Here is a 15,450-nt window from a genome sequence, read left to right as displayed (position 1 = left end):
TTTTGGGAATTAACTAGCTTAGTTGTCTGCTATCCGTCATGTCAATTTCGCATGAGCTTCTTTCACATCAAATTCATGCATTAGAAGTTGAAAACATTAATAAAGCAATGGTTTTATTTGTCAAGGCAGTATTAAATGAGTTTCTTCATAAGTTCTAAATCAATCATTCTAATTGGTTAAATCTGGGTCCAAAACTCTATGCTAGCCTTTGTAAGCAAAACGATGCCAAGGGATAAACAAAGACGCGAGCAGAAAAAGCCAGGTCAACCAATAACAGGCAAAACTTTTGCAGATTTCTATGGGAGAGGGAAATGAATGCACATAAACTTCAATTATAGAAGTAATAACATACACTTATATTTATCAAAGGTTGGAACAAAAATCTTCCTTTATTCATTATAAACCTGCGTGGGTTTGGCTGAGAGAAAGAAGGAAACTATCAAGATTTTTCCATTTTTGGTTGCACCGGATTATCAAGAATTTAATTAGAGCATTTACTTCTTTAAAAGGAGACAACAAACTTAACTTGTCCAAATTAATTTGCGAGACCCCTCTGCTTAAAAACATCAAGCATTGCAACACCAATTTTTGCAGGGGACTCTACAACAGTAACTCCAGCTTCCCTGAGGGTCTTGATTTTGTCTTGCGCAGTCCCTTTTCCACCTGAGACAATAGCTGCACAAAAAGAGACCAAACATAAAGATGTTTTAACACCTTGAAGACATTTCAGGGATTCCTATATCGCTCTCAAGGATTGTTAAATTCTACAGCAACATGACCACATATAGTGAGGGTAGTCAATACAAGGACACATGGGTACGAAACTCATAGAAAAACAATCTAGAAATATTCTCAAGCTACTAAACCATAGCAGCATACAGCCGGGAAGCCCGTGATTTCAGAAGCACAATGTTGAGCTCATGCACCATACTGGAAATTTAACTCGTTCAAAATACAATAGTAATAATCAAGAGGTGTAGGGTTGACTTGTGACTTCGCGCTCACAAGTCATGTAGGGCAGTCCCAGAAACTTGAAAACTTACAGTGAATAATCGCCTTGGGTTCTAGGGTTGATGCGGATGACACTGGGGATACATTTCCTCCCAGAAGGTATGGGGACAAAAACATGCTTGACTAGTAGATTCAAGGCTGATTTCTGATGTAACCATATTATTCGATTGTTTCACCCACATTTACCTAATGTTTTGTCCATGTTTTATATGTAAAATGCCTTGATATTCTTTGTTTTATGTTTTGAAGGCACTTTTGGATGGAAAATGCAAAAAGGAGTAAATTGGAGATAATTGGCAGATTTGATGTTCAGTCGATGTTTTGTGCAGAGCGTGATTTCTAGAGATCAAAATGAAGTGATTCCAGTGGCTCTAAAAAGCTAACATCCATACCTTTCTGGAAATATAATGCAAGAAAAATACAAAGAGGAAGATCATGGAAATCACATCCTTCAAAGTCAAATCTCGTATTCTGCCACTGTTGACCTTTGTCCATTCAAAATTCCATATCTGGAGCTATAGAAGTCCAATTGATGCAAACTCAATTTTGTTGGATTCCTGACTCAAAAGTCTAGAAACGCTCCAATTTTCAGCCAAAAACGATGTCAGATGAGGGCGATATGATTTTTCAAAGATGACAACTGAATTCTGCCAGCAATCAGGTTTCGTGAAGAAATGAGTCCAAATTATGTTTCGAAGCTTCTAAACTATCATCCAAGTTATAATTTCAGCAATTTAGCCCCTCTGGTAAATCAATCTAGAAGGTCAAGAAAAGTAGCCACCAACCTCAATCCACCAACCTCAAATCACCAACCACAAACCAGCTGCAAGTTGGAATGCTGCCATTGTCAAAGAAGGAGGCTACAATGGTGGGTTGTTTGTGGTGACTACTAATGTCAAAGTTTGGCAAGTTTGGCAGCCACCATTGTTGATAAAGAAGCAAGAGGAGCTGCCATTGAAGCCTATATATAGACATCAAGAGAGCCAAGAAAGAAGAGGAGGGAGTGCAATAGAATCAAAGAAAAGTGGTAGCAACTAGAAGTGAAGAAACACAAACTCTCCTCTCTACATACTAGAAATAATGCTTTCTTTTATCTTTAGGAGTAGTTGTTCAATAGATATGCAAGGCTAAGCTCTTTTCTTGGTTGCAAAGACGCAGAAACTTTCAGATTTCAAGAACTGTGAGATTTGTTCTTTATTTATTTTCAGTTTGTATTATGAATGAGTATGATTGTTTTCCTATGCATGTTTTCTATGATTGTTGTTGATAATTGCTAGAGCGGACTCTAAGTTATTATTGTGAACAATCTATTGCTAAGTTTGATATCAGAACCGGAGTTAGGGTATATAAACTTGTGAAGCAACTAAGCTTGATAATTGTGGCGGAACTACGTTATTAAACTTAGGGAAAACATTCGATCAAAGCAACACAAGCAGACAACTTGGTTGTTAAGATTAATGAATTTATCTAGATCTTAAGGCTGCCATTAGATTAAATCATTAGTGCGGACACTGTGATTATTTGTTGGTTAGGGCTAGTTATACGGCGGATCCGTTAATTAACCAAAGTTAAGAAAAGATAAAAATTCAGAATATAAACTGGAGTTTCGTTTTAAGGATCAGTTCTGATTTCTGTAGGTGGATGTGTGCTTGTGACCAAGGTTTGTTTTCTTGATAAATTTCAGTTTTAATTGATCGTGTTCACTAGTTTAATTTCTTCCATATTTTAGATTATCACAAATCAAAACCCCCCAATTGCATAACGTATAGCATAAAAATCTGAACTAAATCTTCCTCGTGGGATCGATCCCTTGCTTGCTCTATACTATCTTGTGTGATTTAAGTGTAAGGGTAATTAATTTGTGCGACCGCGACATCGCAACAATTTCAGACCACCTTCACCGAAACAAAGGCTTGATACTATAAAGATAATTAACATGCAGAGTATTTCTGAGTTACTTGAAAGTCATCTGTGCAAGCACCCTCCACCCCAAAGCCAAAATCCTGATTTCCTTCTATCGATATAGTTGCCAATGCCACTTTTCATTCACCCCACACTCAATTTGGAAGTGTTTATGCAGAGAATCTGTATTTCTAATTTGATTCCACACACAAGTAAACACTTAACATTCCACTCAGCACTCAGCCACCCTCCTCCACCAAAATTTCTTTCATTTAAAATTTACACGGTCCTTCCATCCCCAGCAAGATGAGCCATTTATCTTGGATATTTTAGGCTGCCCTGCTCCTACTTCAATCTATATGAGTGAGCATATCCACATGCATGCACACACACACACACACACAAAAAAAAGAGCATAGAATTACAAAAAGTGCACAACCAAAAACAATATACCTCCAGCATGTCCCATACGGCGGCCTGGTGGTGCAGTTAGTCCAGCAATGAAGGCCACAACAGGCTTCTCAGTTCCACTTTCCTGTTAGAATGGATTCATTTGATCACATATAGACAGACAACAAAGAAATGCTCCAGCAATGAGAACAATAATGCAGCAAGAATCTCATGAGAAACAAGAGACAAAGAAATAACATCTTAATACCCTAAAATTTTTAATCAAACGCTGACTTATCCAATATCCTCAAAAAAAAATTTTTCAGATAATGAAGCAAACCTCCCATGAGGTTTTGTGAAATTATAGCTGCCAAAAACTTCAAAGAGACAACACAAGCACATTTGAACAGAAACTGAATTGTTAACTATTGTAACCTTTTTAAAGATTACTTACATAAATTACCAGCACTCTCTAAAACACATTATCAACAACCCAAATGAAATAAAAGATACAAATGAAATCAAACTAAAAAGAAACAAGTGACAATCAAATCATCAAACAAAGAAAGAGGACTGAAACAATATCCTGGCCATTAGATTTGTTCTACCTCAGTTCTTTCAAAACGAAACAACACTATGAGATTTGTCTCTCCTCCCCCTTAACAGAACTGAGGTTTTGCTGTAGTAAAAATAATAATAATAAAAAAAATTCTTTAAAGAAGAACGGCAGCCATTAAATTACAGACCAGAAGACTGAAGTCTAAGCACCCATAAGAATCTGAGTTTAGAGCATCCACCAAAAGTGCATAAATGACAATAGACATACTGAGAATAGTAAATCTGAAAGCTTATTTATATATTAAATTTAAGTCAGCCACATAGAAGAACTCATAGCATTTCATGCCCCCAGTAGATCCCATATTCACACCAATACTTAAAAAAAATTTCCTACCCATAATTTACCAGGATTTACTATAAACCAATTATGAAATTGACTATATTACCTTTATTAATGCAGCAGCATCCTCTTCTGCAGTTCCACCTATCTCCCCTATAAGAATGATACCTGAAATGCATAATGCAATTATAGTTCACATGTGTATCCTGTTTGTCAAATATCTACTGCAATTCTTTCAGGAACATCTATTGATATCAACAGAAATAAAGGAAAAACAGAGCAAAACAATGAAGAAAATAAAAAGAAGTGAAGAAAATATTTATTAACCACCCCCATCCAAAAAAAAGTCTAGATTAAGTAAAATGAAAGGTCGTTTTGGAGAAACTCATTTATCAATGATGAGATAACCCAATCTTCTAAGAAAACAAAAGGCAAAATACAGCTACCATATAATTTTATCCTAATACTCTATGTAAGAATTTGAAGCCACAAACACTGACAACATGGACAATTCCAGGTATCCATGTGGTGCATCAGCAAGGTTAACCAACGACTAAATTGTTACGCATCCAGACCATGTGCTTCAGGTCTCTCTGCACACAAAAAGCTCCTAGACATGGGTAATGAGAAAAAGCTTCACAGAAAGAGGGGAGATAGAGAAAATGCATACTGAGATGGATGCATGTATCTTCAGCTCTGAAAGAACTAAGTCTAAACCATCAATAGTAAAGCATAATCAATGACAAAGTTGATATGAACATTGAACATACATGAGTTTGTGTATGTTTCTTTACGTGTGAAAATTCCTAGCAACAAATAATTAAAACAAGCACGTAAATATTTCTGAGAGCAATTTACCTTCTGTTTGAGGATCTACAAGAAACTTCTCTATGCAATCAACAAAGTTTGTTCCATTGAATGGATCTCCTCCTATACCAACACAAGTGGACTGTCCAAGGCCAACAGCAGTTGTTTGGAAAACCTGAAAAGTAAAAAAAAATAAAAATATTGCACCCATAAGGCTGAAAACAAATAAATTAAGATGTAAAAAAAAAAACAAAAAAAAACCCTCCTGCTAAAGTCACAAAACACTCAAAGATATCTATTAAAGCATGAAGCAGATGGACATATGAAACTCTACTTTTCCTTGCATATTCAAGGAAGCAATTTGTGTATTTCAAAGCTTACCTGGGGACAGAGAGAGAGAGAGAGACCTTTTTTAACAGTAAAATTAGGCCTTGCTCTTCAAACAATCAATTCAATAGCATCTTATCAACACATTATCAGCAGATCAAATTAGGCCTTACCGCTTCATAGGTCAAAGTTCCAGATCGAGAAACTATTCCAATACGACCAGGTTTATGGATGTAGCCAGGCATTATACCTATTTTACATTCTCCCGGTTTAATAATTCCAGGACAGTTTGGCCCAATCAACCGAGTTTTAGTTTGCCTGTTCAGAGCAGCCTTCACACGAACCTGAAATTAATAAACATCATCTCAAAATCACTTTCAGAAGAACAAAGAAAAAACAAAGCAAACATAATAACCGAACCAGCCAGTAATCAACTACATGTCGATCGGAACTCCAACCACAAGGCAGTATATTTACCAAAATTTAATTCATCAGGAAACCATTAATAAAACTAACAATACCAAAATATCAAATTTCCAAATGACAAATAATATCATACCACTGAACATAATGCAATTCCACTTCCAATTTAATCAATTTTAAAAATAGACAACATTTAAAAAAAGAATAATAAATTTTACCATATCATGTTGAGGGATTCCTTCAGTAATGCACACAACAAGATTCAACTCAGCTTCCATTGCCTCCATAATCGCTGCGGCAGCAAATGGCGGGGGAACATAGATAACCGAAGCATTAGCCCTTGTTTCAGCCTTTGCTTCCGCCACTGTGTTGAAAACTGGAAGCCCTAAGTGTTCCGTCCCTCCCTTCTTCGGCGTCACACCTCCTACCTACTTCAGCGAACAATCAAACTAACCGCACTTTAAGAATCACACCCTAACAAATTTTGAATTTTTTTAGGAAACATAAAAATTAACAAAAATGAAATTTGTTATACCATTTTAGTGCCGTATTCGATGGCTTGTTCGGTGTGGAAAGTGCCGTTTTTTCCAGTGATGCCTTGGCAAATCACGCGAGTGTTTTTGTCGACGAAAACCGCCGGAGGTGGTGGTGGAGCCGCTGCATAATGGCGAGTCTGAGCCACCGGGGACGGCGAGAGGTTGATGAGAGAGGTGGCAGAGGAAGGCTTGCGTGATGCGATCGAGCCGAGTAGTTTCGCGACGGCTTGACGAGCCATCTAATTATTTTTCTCCTTGAAGAAAGAAGAGGCTTCGCTGACAGAAAGAAAGTTGGAAAGCAAATAAGAAAAGTTGGTCCCGATGCTCTTCTTTTATTTTATTTAGAATTATTTTATTTCTCTGTTAAAAAAGTAATTAAAAATATTATTTTAATATATTTTGAATTAAAAATATTTTTACCGCATGCATAAAATCCAATTACTTTTGATTATTATTTAAGATTAACCTCAAAGAATTTGCATAGTGATTAAAAGTTCCTGAGTTAAAATCTTAGGATTAATATTTATAAAAAATATTAAATTCTTTTAAATACATAGTAAAATTGATATGGAGACGCACTTTTAAAATTACTTAAAAAATACTTAATTTACATAGACCAGTTGGTATACGCAAACTACTTCAAAAATACCCTTATCGTTAAACCACACACAAAAAATAATTGTCTAGGATTTTATTCCATTTTAATAGTTAGTTCATGGTTAATTTAATGCAAATACGAGGTGTTTTTAGAGAGGTTTTAATTGTTTAATTTTAACTTTTTTTTTTCTTGCAAGCTTACATGAGATAGAATTCCTTGTTGTGTGTTTACATGAAAATATTTTGATATTTTGTAAGAATATTTATGTTCTTGCAAGCTTACATGGTTTGAATAGTAATGATGAGGACAAGCTTTATATATATATATATATATATATATATGGTTGATTCTCCCAATAACAAGATGTAAATGCAAATTATATTGATGGTTTTATAGTCCATACAACCTATGGATAATTTTTTTTTCCCTCTCTTTTTCTACTTTCTCATACTAAATTTGCTTTAGCATTTTATATTACAAAATGCTCTTGAGAAAAGAAAAGAAAATAACTATTTTTACTACACTTTTATAGCTCTCTTTCACCATCACCATCAATTTGATTTTTTTCCTCCTTCGTCACCAACACCATCAATATTCAAATTATATATACTTTTAAAATTATGATATCTAGAGCATTAATTTAGTGTAACAATATATTAATTTATACATATCTCAACTAATTTTATAAATATTAAAATTAATAATTATATAAATTATTTTTAATAATCTTAAAATTACCTTAAAATTTATAAAACTAACCCCCACAAATTCATAGAGCAGCTTTTTGGATAAAGAGCTCATGTCATGCGAGCTCACCTTTCTCAACATGGCAAAATGCTTTCAACCCTTTCAAATCCTCAAATTACCCTTTTCAAATGCCAGTTTCAGACTGCTTTTTGAAAAATTTTGAACTTTTTTTAACTTCAAATTTTTAATTTTTAGATTGATGTGAAAAATAAATTTAAAAAAATATTTTAATACTTCCCAAACAAAAAAAAAAACACTTGGGAAAAATAACCTTCAAACATGCACCTAATTTTCTGCAAGCTTACAGCATTAATGCAGCTAAATATTGCAAAAAAAAAATCCATTCCAAACTTCTGCCATTTCTTGAGATCACCATCTCCCATTACATCATATAATCAGATCACAATCTAATTCCTGATCAAACATAGCAAATTTGCGACAGTAAAATTTTGAAAGTAATTTCTCAAGGAGGTTAAGGATACTGCCGGAGCTCTACTATGCTGGAAAAATGAAACTATGTAAAAAAATTAATTTAATTTCCTATCAAAGCATCCGGTACAACTATTACACTCCCAATGCTGTTTGACGACTCTATTTAAAATGTTATTGTCACCCTATTCATTTACAATTTTGCAGACATCCTCCACGAGTTAAAAGGTAGATGATGGAGAAAATAGGTTAGAACACTGGTCAATTATTGTCAGCTCACGCTTTCCACAACCTGGCTAGATATCAAGATGATGTTTGAATATCACTTTCGCAGAACCTCCATGAACCATCATCTTGCCTTTTTAGAACATACAGGGTTTTATAGGTGCTGCAATACATCAGAGACACATGTATAAAACAGAAATTATCAGAACAATCCGCTTCTGGGTTCAGGTTTTGAATTAGAAACAATACTGATGGAACCACCTCGGAATCCAGATTCATTAACGACCAATTGTTGAGCTACATGCTCTTTACTATTATTTTTTTTGTTGTTATTTTTTTATGAGAATGTCAATTCATCAAAGTAAGCACTTCACAGCTGATGTGGGACAAGGTTTGATGAAACAAATAATATAGTAACAATAAAAAATCTGGATATACTGACCTGTAATAGTTTGGGTTTTTCTGGTGAGATTCATCAACAAGCTCTGCTGCTTCCTCAAGGAGAACTTCAATTTCAGCAATCTCCAGGCCATATCCATCTGAGAAAATCTCAGCTCGCAGAATGGACAGTTGCAGCAAAACAAATCTCCAATAACAAGACTGTGCTTTCGCTGCTTCAGCTAAATCTTGCCACTGTGAATAAAAAATGCAACAAAGCAAGCAATCACAACACTTTAAATCTTTAGAAAGGAACAGAATTTGATAATTTGTATTTGTTGTTAAAATGTATTTCCATTCATTCATGCACATAAAAATATAGAGGGGCTGTAAGAATGTCATTTGAACTAAGAAAAGTTATTAGTGGCCTAATTCATTAAATCCAAACTAGATTTTCCCAAACTCATCAATAAACTGTTTTGCAAATGATATCCCTAGAATCCTAAAAAAAGAAAAATTATATCCAAGAACAATGGCTAAATTTCATTAGTTTTCATTCTGCACTGAAATTAATGCTCAAACCAAATTTGAAATATGTGATTTGGACCACAAGAATGTAATAGAATATCCATATCACAATCCACCACAATAGTGTATAAGTTGATTAATTACTCTTACAGAACAAGTGAATTATATTTTCATGATTTAAATTGCCATTTATGATTGGGTAACTTACTGTAATCCGATGAACCAAAAAATTCATTGCATCTTCAAAGTCACTTGTTCAACTTTACAAGATCATTAGATTGGCAGCTCAATGGTCGAATATCTTATCACAACAAATATATTTTACCTGGGCAAGCATGGACTCGTCAAGGACTTCAGAGAGGCTGTGAACTTGGTACCAAGGACCTAGAGCTTCAGCTTTAATTGCCTGCCAATGATAAACAAGAGCTTCAGCTTCTTCCACAGGCATTTGCTTCCTAGATACAGTTTCCATAGAAGGTGATATACTGGCAGCAAGCCTTGAACTTTGCAATTTTTTAGTATCGAGCTGGTTTCCATACTGCATTTTAAGCAGGGACAACAGCTTTCTCATTCTTCCAGTGATACCACTTCCTCTAATATAAACAGGGTGAACATTGCGATCAAGAGAAGAATCTGTTTTCCAGGCAAGGGAACTTGTGCCAATACTAGTTCTATCAGATATCAGATTAGATGCAACTCTTATCCTTCTTAAACCCATGCCTGACATTTTAAAAGTAATAAACACAATGCACCCCAATACCGCAACAAAACTTATCTTTCTAACTACATCTGCGTGTTGTAACCAACTTTCCCAAGTTCTTCTATTGTGAGAACCAATCTCTCTCTTCAATTGAACTGATGGCTCATTACTGTTGCTTCCACTACCATTCTCGGTCAAGATCAATGAGCTTTGCAAATCAGTTGGAGACAACTGCTTTACAGCAGACCTGAAATGTTGGGAAGAGTTCATATATGGACGTGATTCCCCAGAATCCATTCGTTTCATAGCAATATCGGACAGTGGTCGATGGGACATAGTAGGAGTGGCTTGTGCAGGTACTCTACTTTTCTTGCTTCCAATAATTCTCTTTTCACCACCAAAAAAATTCACCTGTAGAAACATAAATTTGTAACAGAAGTTCCTGATAATGCTAGAGATTATCAGTCTTTTTATGGTTAATAGAGATGATTCTCACCAAAGAAGGAGAGCAGTCTCTAGTATCTGAAAAGACAAGAAGCACAGAATCCTTCAGCCATGTTTCCTGGCAAAGTTCAGCAGGCATTCTGACATGAGAAAGTATCAACACTTAAGAATCGTCTAGAGCATGAACTTAACAAATCATGTCACTTGCCCTGAAACCATGAAGGTGAAAGACCACAAAGGGAGTGAACATGCAAGAGAAATGTCTTCAATAGTGGGATTTTCTATAATGAAGATAAACATAAAAAGGATAACATGGCCCACTAATAGGGACTCTAATAAATAAACTTTGCTTGACACTGTACTCTCCCTGAATTTATTCATCAATACTCATTCTAGTTTGGAAATGACCGTTAGTGGAAGAAAAATCAAGCAGGATCTATTCAACAACATTGCGTGGATATTGAAAGTGAGCTTGCACGTATCTAGTTCAATCACAGTGAAAGAAACTTTTACTAGAACAATCAACTTCATGATGAAACATTAGCAACTAAATTGTACAGCATCCAAAATAAAAGTTTACGCTGCTGGAAGAGGCTCATTAACTCAGGAGCTGACATTAAGGTCCCTTCCTCACCCCATGTAACTTGTCCTCTAATACCCCCTCCTCCCATGCATAAGTGCAGCACGAACAGACTTAATCGGCCGCTACGCAGCCAAAATAACAAAAAGACAACAGGCATATATTGTAGAGGCTGAAGCACAACCAAAGTGTGTCTAATATGATATAAGAACATCCAACCTAAAAGCTTCAACATTGTTACATGGAGAGGGGCATTACATGAGGATACAATAAATCTCATATGTGCCCAATGTCAGGTCATTGAGAAATTTCCTGAATGTAAACAACATGAATATAATAAATTAGAAGATGGTGCTTATTTAAAAGAGCAGCATGTGGGGCAACAACAACAACAACAATAATAAAGCAGAACATAATAGGCAAGCTGTGATACCGTGTTAAAGCATATGCTATTGGGTTGGAGGTGCTCAATATCCCATATAGCACAGGAAGGCCATTGTGAATGAGGGACTCAAAAGCCCTCTTCTCCGCTCTATCATTGGGCAACCAGAGCATGAGCAAATATAGATGGTAAAAAATACCATACCATCTTAACATCCAATAAATTGATTTCAAATAAGTAAGGCCCATAGCAGTAAAAATATGACGACGCCTAATTCTATACTTTACTTGGAGTCTTCCTAACCCTGCTCTCCACTTGTTTTTTCAGATGCATGCATGTGGTGATGTTCAATTCACAAGACCAGAATAAAAAGGCATACCAATGATGGTTTTACACCAGAGACATCTTTTATCTCCTTTCCTGGGACTAAATTCTGTGCAGCAGGATTTGAATTTGATTGTAGCTGCTGAAGCTTTTCAACTGCCTGGTCTTGATTGCCCTGAAAATCAAAGATGAAAAGTTCCCAAAGAGTTAAAAAAAGAAGTGCCAGAGAGAAAGGCATTGGACTGGGGATCAAAAAAGGAGTATGGATATAAATTGACCAGTAAAAACCAGGATATGCAATCCAAACATGCTAATGGAACTGTATCTGAGAAAAAAGGGAGTTCAAAAATACACCTGTCCAAGCAGAAACAAGCAGAAAGCTTCTTCAAATTTTAGATCAATACTCTCTGATGCTATCAAACACTCACATATAGTTTTTGCTTTGTTGATCTAGCAAACAGCAGAAAAATCGAGATAAGCAAGACAGAACCCACCGCTGTTTGACCACAATAAATGGTGCAATTTAGTATTTATACCAATTCTGTTTGCTTGCTAGAAAAACCAAGAGCAATATGAGCTAAAAGCGCCACGTAACAACAATTGAAATCAATCACAACCCTTTGATTCTGTGACTCAAGTGATTTCTTATTCTTGCGAATGAGGACTAAATCATCCCAAGGAAGAAGATCAACTATTTCTGTAGCCATGAGTCTGTTAAGTGCTTGGCTCAGAAAACATGGCCAGTCTTGGACTCTGCATGATGTTTCCAAATCAAGGCCCTGCCTGAGCAATTCTCGCAAGGCTGCAATTGCTCCTCGTCTCCGTTCTGCATTTTCAGGAGAGTGAGGCGTGCCTAATAATTCCAATGTGCAAGCAGGTGCAAGCTCCTCCAGGGATTCTTCTATCTAAAAACAAAATGCAACAAGTTTACATCAGACAGTGTATGTGGAAACAAACAGAACATGAGTAATGTGGGAAATAAAAGTTGTGTCTGATGCACTTTGTGAAATTTCAAGCACCATCATGTGTTGTAACATGTCCTTCTAAAACTTCTATTCACGTGTAAATATTTACTTGCTCTGCTTCATGAAGAATGAGAAAATTCAGATTGACTTACTTGCAAGCACAATCTCAGGCACAAGCAATAGGAGGTACCATATTAAGCAGAAATGATAAAAAGAAATCATCATATAGATCCTTAAATGGCAGGGGGGGGGGGGGGGGAGAAGAGCCACTGAATCACAATTACCTGAGATAGTAATGCCATCTTGCCAAGTGAGATTTTACTCCTCAGAAGACACTGAGCACGAGCAAGAGCTTCAAATCCAAATGAAACTTTGTTCCTCTCAAAACCAATCTTTGCAATTGCACACTTCAAGAAAGGTGCATGATAAGAAAAGGGGGCATAACAAGCCTGCTACTACAAAATTACTCTAATTTGACCCCCTCATTGATTTCCTTACCTCGGCCAATGCCATGGATAGAAGCACATCATGAACATATGGCTTGGCATCTGGATGCTGGAGCGCTGCTTGGCCAATATCCAGCACCAACTTCTCTTCTCCAACCTGTATCAGAGAAATGAAGATCCCACAATGTTAGCTTAAGACCAAATCCTTCTGCTAGAAAATCTTCCAAATTCAACCACTGCCAACAAAAAGACACCAATCGTTCAATAACAAGATTGCTCAAAGGATGATAACATGCAGCAGAAAATGATGAAGAGAAACAAGTGCAACTATTAGTGAATGGAAAGTCCATGAAAAATGGCAATCTGTTCCCTGCTTGAAGACAACCCTCACATAAGAACTACAAGCTCATGGAATCCGGAATAATTACTAGAAAGGATTTAAGTAAGACATTACTGACTCATACCTCTTGAAGCAGGCAAAGAGCACCAGGCAACCAAGCCAACGGAATATGTAGAGAGGATTTAGGAGGGATCTTGTCCCTCACATTCCCAGCATATTCTGGTTCAAAAAGAAGCTTATCCCTTACATCCATTAGAAGATCCTGGGATCAAAACAGCATATAAGATAATACAAAATCCAGAATTGTCTTTCCATGTCATAACATTTTTTTGCAAAGTCAGAAAAACTACAAGTTTCAATCTTGAGTCTCCACCTGCCGAGACATAACAGCATCCATGGTATAACCCTCTTCTACTTCAGCATTTTTCAATTGCATCACTGACCTAACAATCTCATCTTTCTCAGCTTTATCAGGAACACCAACAAGCTGCAAAATTATTCAACTGCAGAACGTGAATAACTAAAAAAATAAACCAGGAACCAAATCAACTAGGTAAAAGCTGAAACAGGGCATTGAAGAAAATGCCCAATGAGAAGAGGGAAACACGCTCTAGACCCTAGAAATGGGGCTAAAAAAATCTATTATTGATATGCAAACGTAAAATTCTTGAATAAAAGTTGGGAAAATGGTGGGAAAATCAGGAAAATTTATCAAGATGGTAATTACACCGCATTCGATCAATATGGGTAGTAGCGAACATATGTTATTCTCTGTACTTATCAGCACAACAGGTGTACAAGTATCTTGACCAAATATCCATCTAGCAAAAAGCAAGAACCTCCACTCCAAAACACACAAATAAACATCTAAAATGCCAGCTTTATAATTTACTCGAAAAATTAATTCTAAAACATCTCTTGTACCCATGTTCACAAGCATTGCTATACATCTTTTCTACTAAGAAAAAGAAGGCAGAAATACTTCAAAGACGTACATTATTTGCACCACTAAGCAGACAGCGCCAACTTTCCTGCTTGATATATACACACCAAAACAAACGCTACAGAGAAAGACTGAAATCAACTAACTTAATACGCCGTCTTCTTTCTCATTTCTGTTATTTTCAAGATCTAAGAGCTCACTAAACCCAAAATTTAATACCGTGTCGTTCTCTGATTAGCAAGTCAATAAATTGATTAATATAGCTTCAGCTAATTTAATATTGGATTGTTATTGAGACCATGATTTCCCAGCTATTTTCAATATCTAGTGTATGAAATATCTGCTATATATAAAGAGAGAGTGTTAGTATGTTTATGTAACCTGATAACAAGTGACGGGGATTTCAACAGTGGCGGTGGATGTGGCCTTCTTCGTAGCGGCGACATTGTGAAGGATGCGAGTATCAGCAGTGGCATTGAAAATCAACTTGTTGCTAGATTCAAAATCAGGCTTCCTCAAAACCCTAGAAACAGAAATTGTTTTCTTAACAAAACCTAAACAAAGAAGAGAGCAATCACTTTTCTGGTTAAAACGACAATAACAGCAGCGACACGAAGAAGATGAAAGAATGGTCGGCGTCAGATTCAAATTCGACACTGCCATTTTTCTTTTTCTTTTTTGTTAAATCATGAAAAAAGGCTTGAGATGATGATAAAAATGCTTGAAATGTGAGGGTTTTTTAAGTTATTTACTTATTTATTGAAGGGGTGGAGAGATTATGGACTTCGATTTTTGTCAATTTCAAAAATAAAAAATAATTTGCTCGATAAAATTAGAGAGAGAGATTTGTTTTTCTTTCTTTAAGGGGGTGATCTAGAGAACCGTTGCTTTTGTTAAAGTATTTGAGGAGGACTTGTATGAATTACGATTACAGTAGTGGTAGTGATAGAAAGTATAGAAAAAGTTAGGAGAGGTTTTAATCATGAAAATTAGCTATATAATGCGACGTCGTTGTTTTGACTTTTAAGACCCGTATGCTCGTACCATAGATGTAAAAGTGGACTAAATTCGGTGGGTTTAATTAAAATTTTAAAATTTAATCCCTGATTCAATTTCTAGTTAAATCA

At 35.9% G+C, this 15,450-nt stretch overlaps 2 protein-coding genes across 3 annotated transcripts; both read right to left on the bottom strand.

Annotated features, from left to right (window-relative positions):
* Positions 1-332: 332 nt before the first annotated feature.
* Positions 333-6,603, bottom strand: LOC105142015 (succinyl-CoA ligase [ADP-forming] subunit alpha-2, mitochondrial-like). The gene is made up of 7 exons (XM_011049453.1): positions 6,294-6,603; positions 5,977-6,186; positions 5,509-5,679; positions 5,060-5,183; positions 4,308-4,369; positions 3,367-3,448; positions 333-675 (listed from the first exon to the last, which is right to left on the bottom strand). Exons 1-7 carry the CDS (start codon positions 6,531-6,533, stop codon positions 536-538), a joined length of 1,029 nt encoding a protein of 342 aa, XP_011047755.1. The 5' UTR covers positions 6,534-6,603; the 3' UTR covers positions 333-535.
* Positions 6,604-7,962: 1,359 nt separating this feature from the next.
* Positions 7,963-15,239, bottom strand: LOC105142014 (plastid division protein CDP1, chloroplastic-like). 2 transcript variants are annotated; one of them, XM_011049451.1, is made up of 12 exons: positions 14,705-15,239; positions 13,754-13,867; positions 13,505-13,642; positions 13,093-13,197; positions 12,879-13,001; positions 12,166-12,534; positions 11,984-12,079; positions 11,685-11,804; positions 10,396-10,461; positions 9,525-10,310; positions 8,736-8,926; positions 7,963-8,456 (listed from the first exon to the last, which is right to left on the bottom strand). In XM_011049451.1, the coding sequence occupies exons 1-12, from the start codon at positions 14,984-14,986 to the stop codon at positions 8,372-8,374; spliced, it is 2,475 nt and encodes an 824-aa protein (XP_011047753.1). In that variant the 5' UTR covers positions 14,987-15,239; the 3' UTR covers positions 7,963-8,371. The 2 variants fall into 2 exon arrangements, with proteins under 2 accessions (XP_011047753.1, XP_011047754.1); XM_011049452.1 differs by having other exon boundaries at positions 12,879-12,986.
* Between the last annotated feature and the right edge of the window lie 211 nt (positions 15,240-15,450).

The sequence above is a fragment of the Populus euphratica genome, unplaced genomic scaffold, assembly GCF_000495115.2.
Source record: "Populus euphratica unplaced genomic scaffold, PopEup_1.0 scaffold193.1, whole genome shotgun sequence".
Classification (NCBI taxonomy): Eukaryota; Viridiplantae; Streptophyta; class Magnoliopsida; order Malpighiales; family Salicaceae; genus Populus; species Populus euphratica.
The sequence above is the reverse complement of the archived record's forward strand: the minus strand, read 5'-3'. Positions and strand labels throughout refer to the sequence as shown.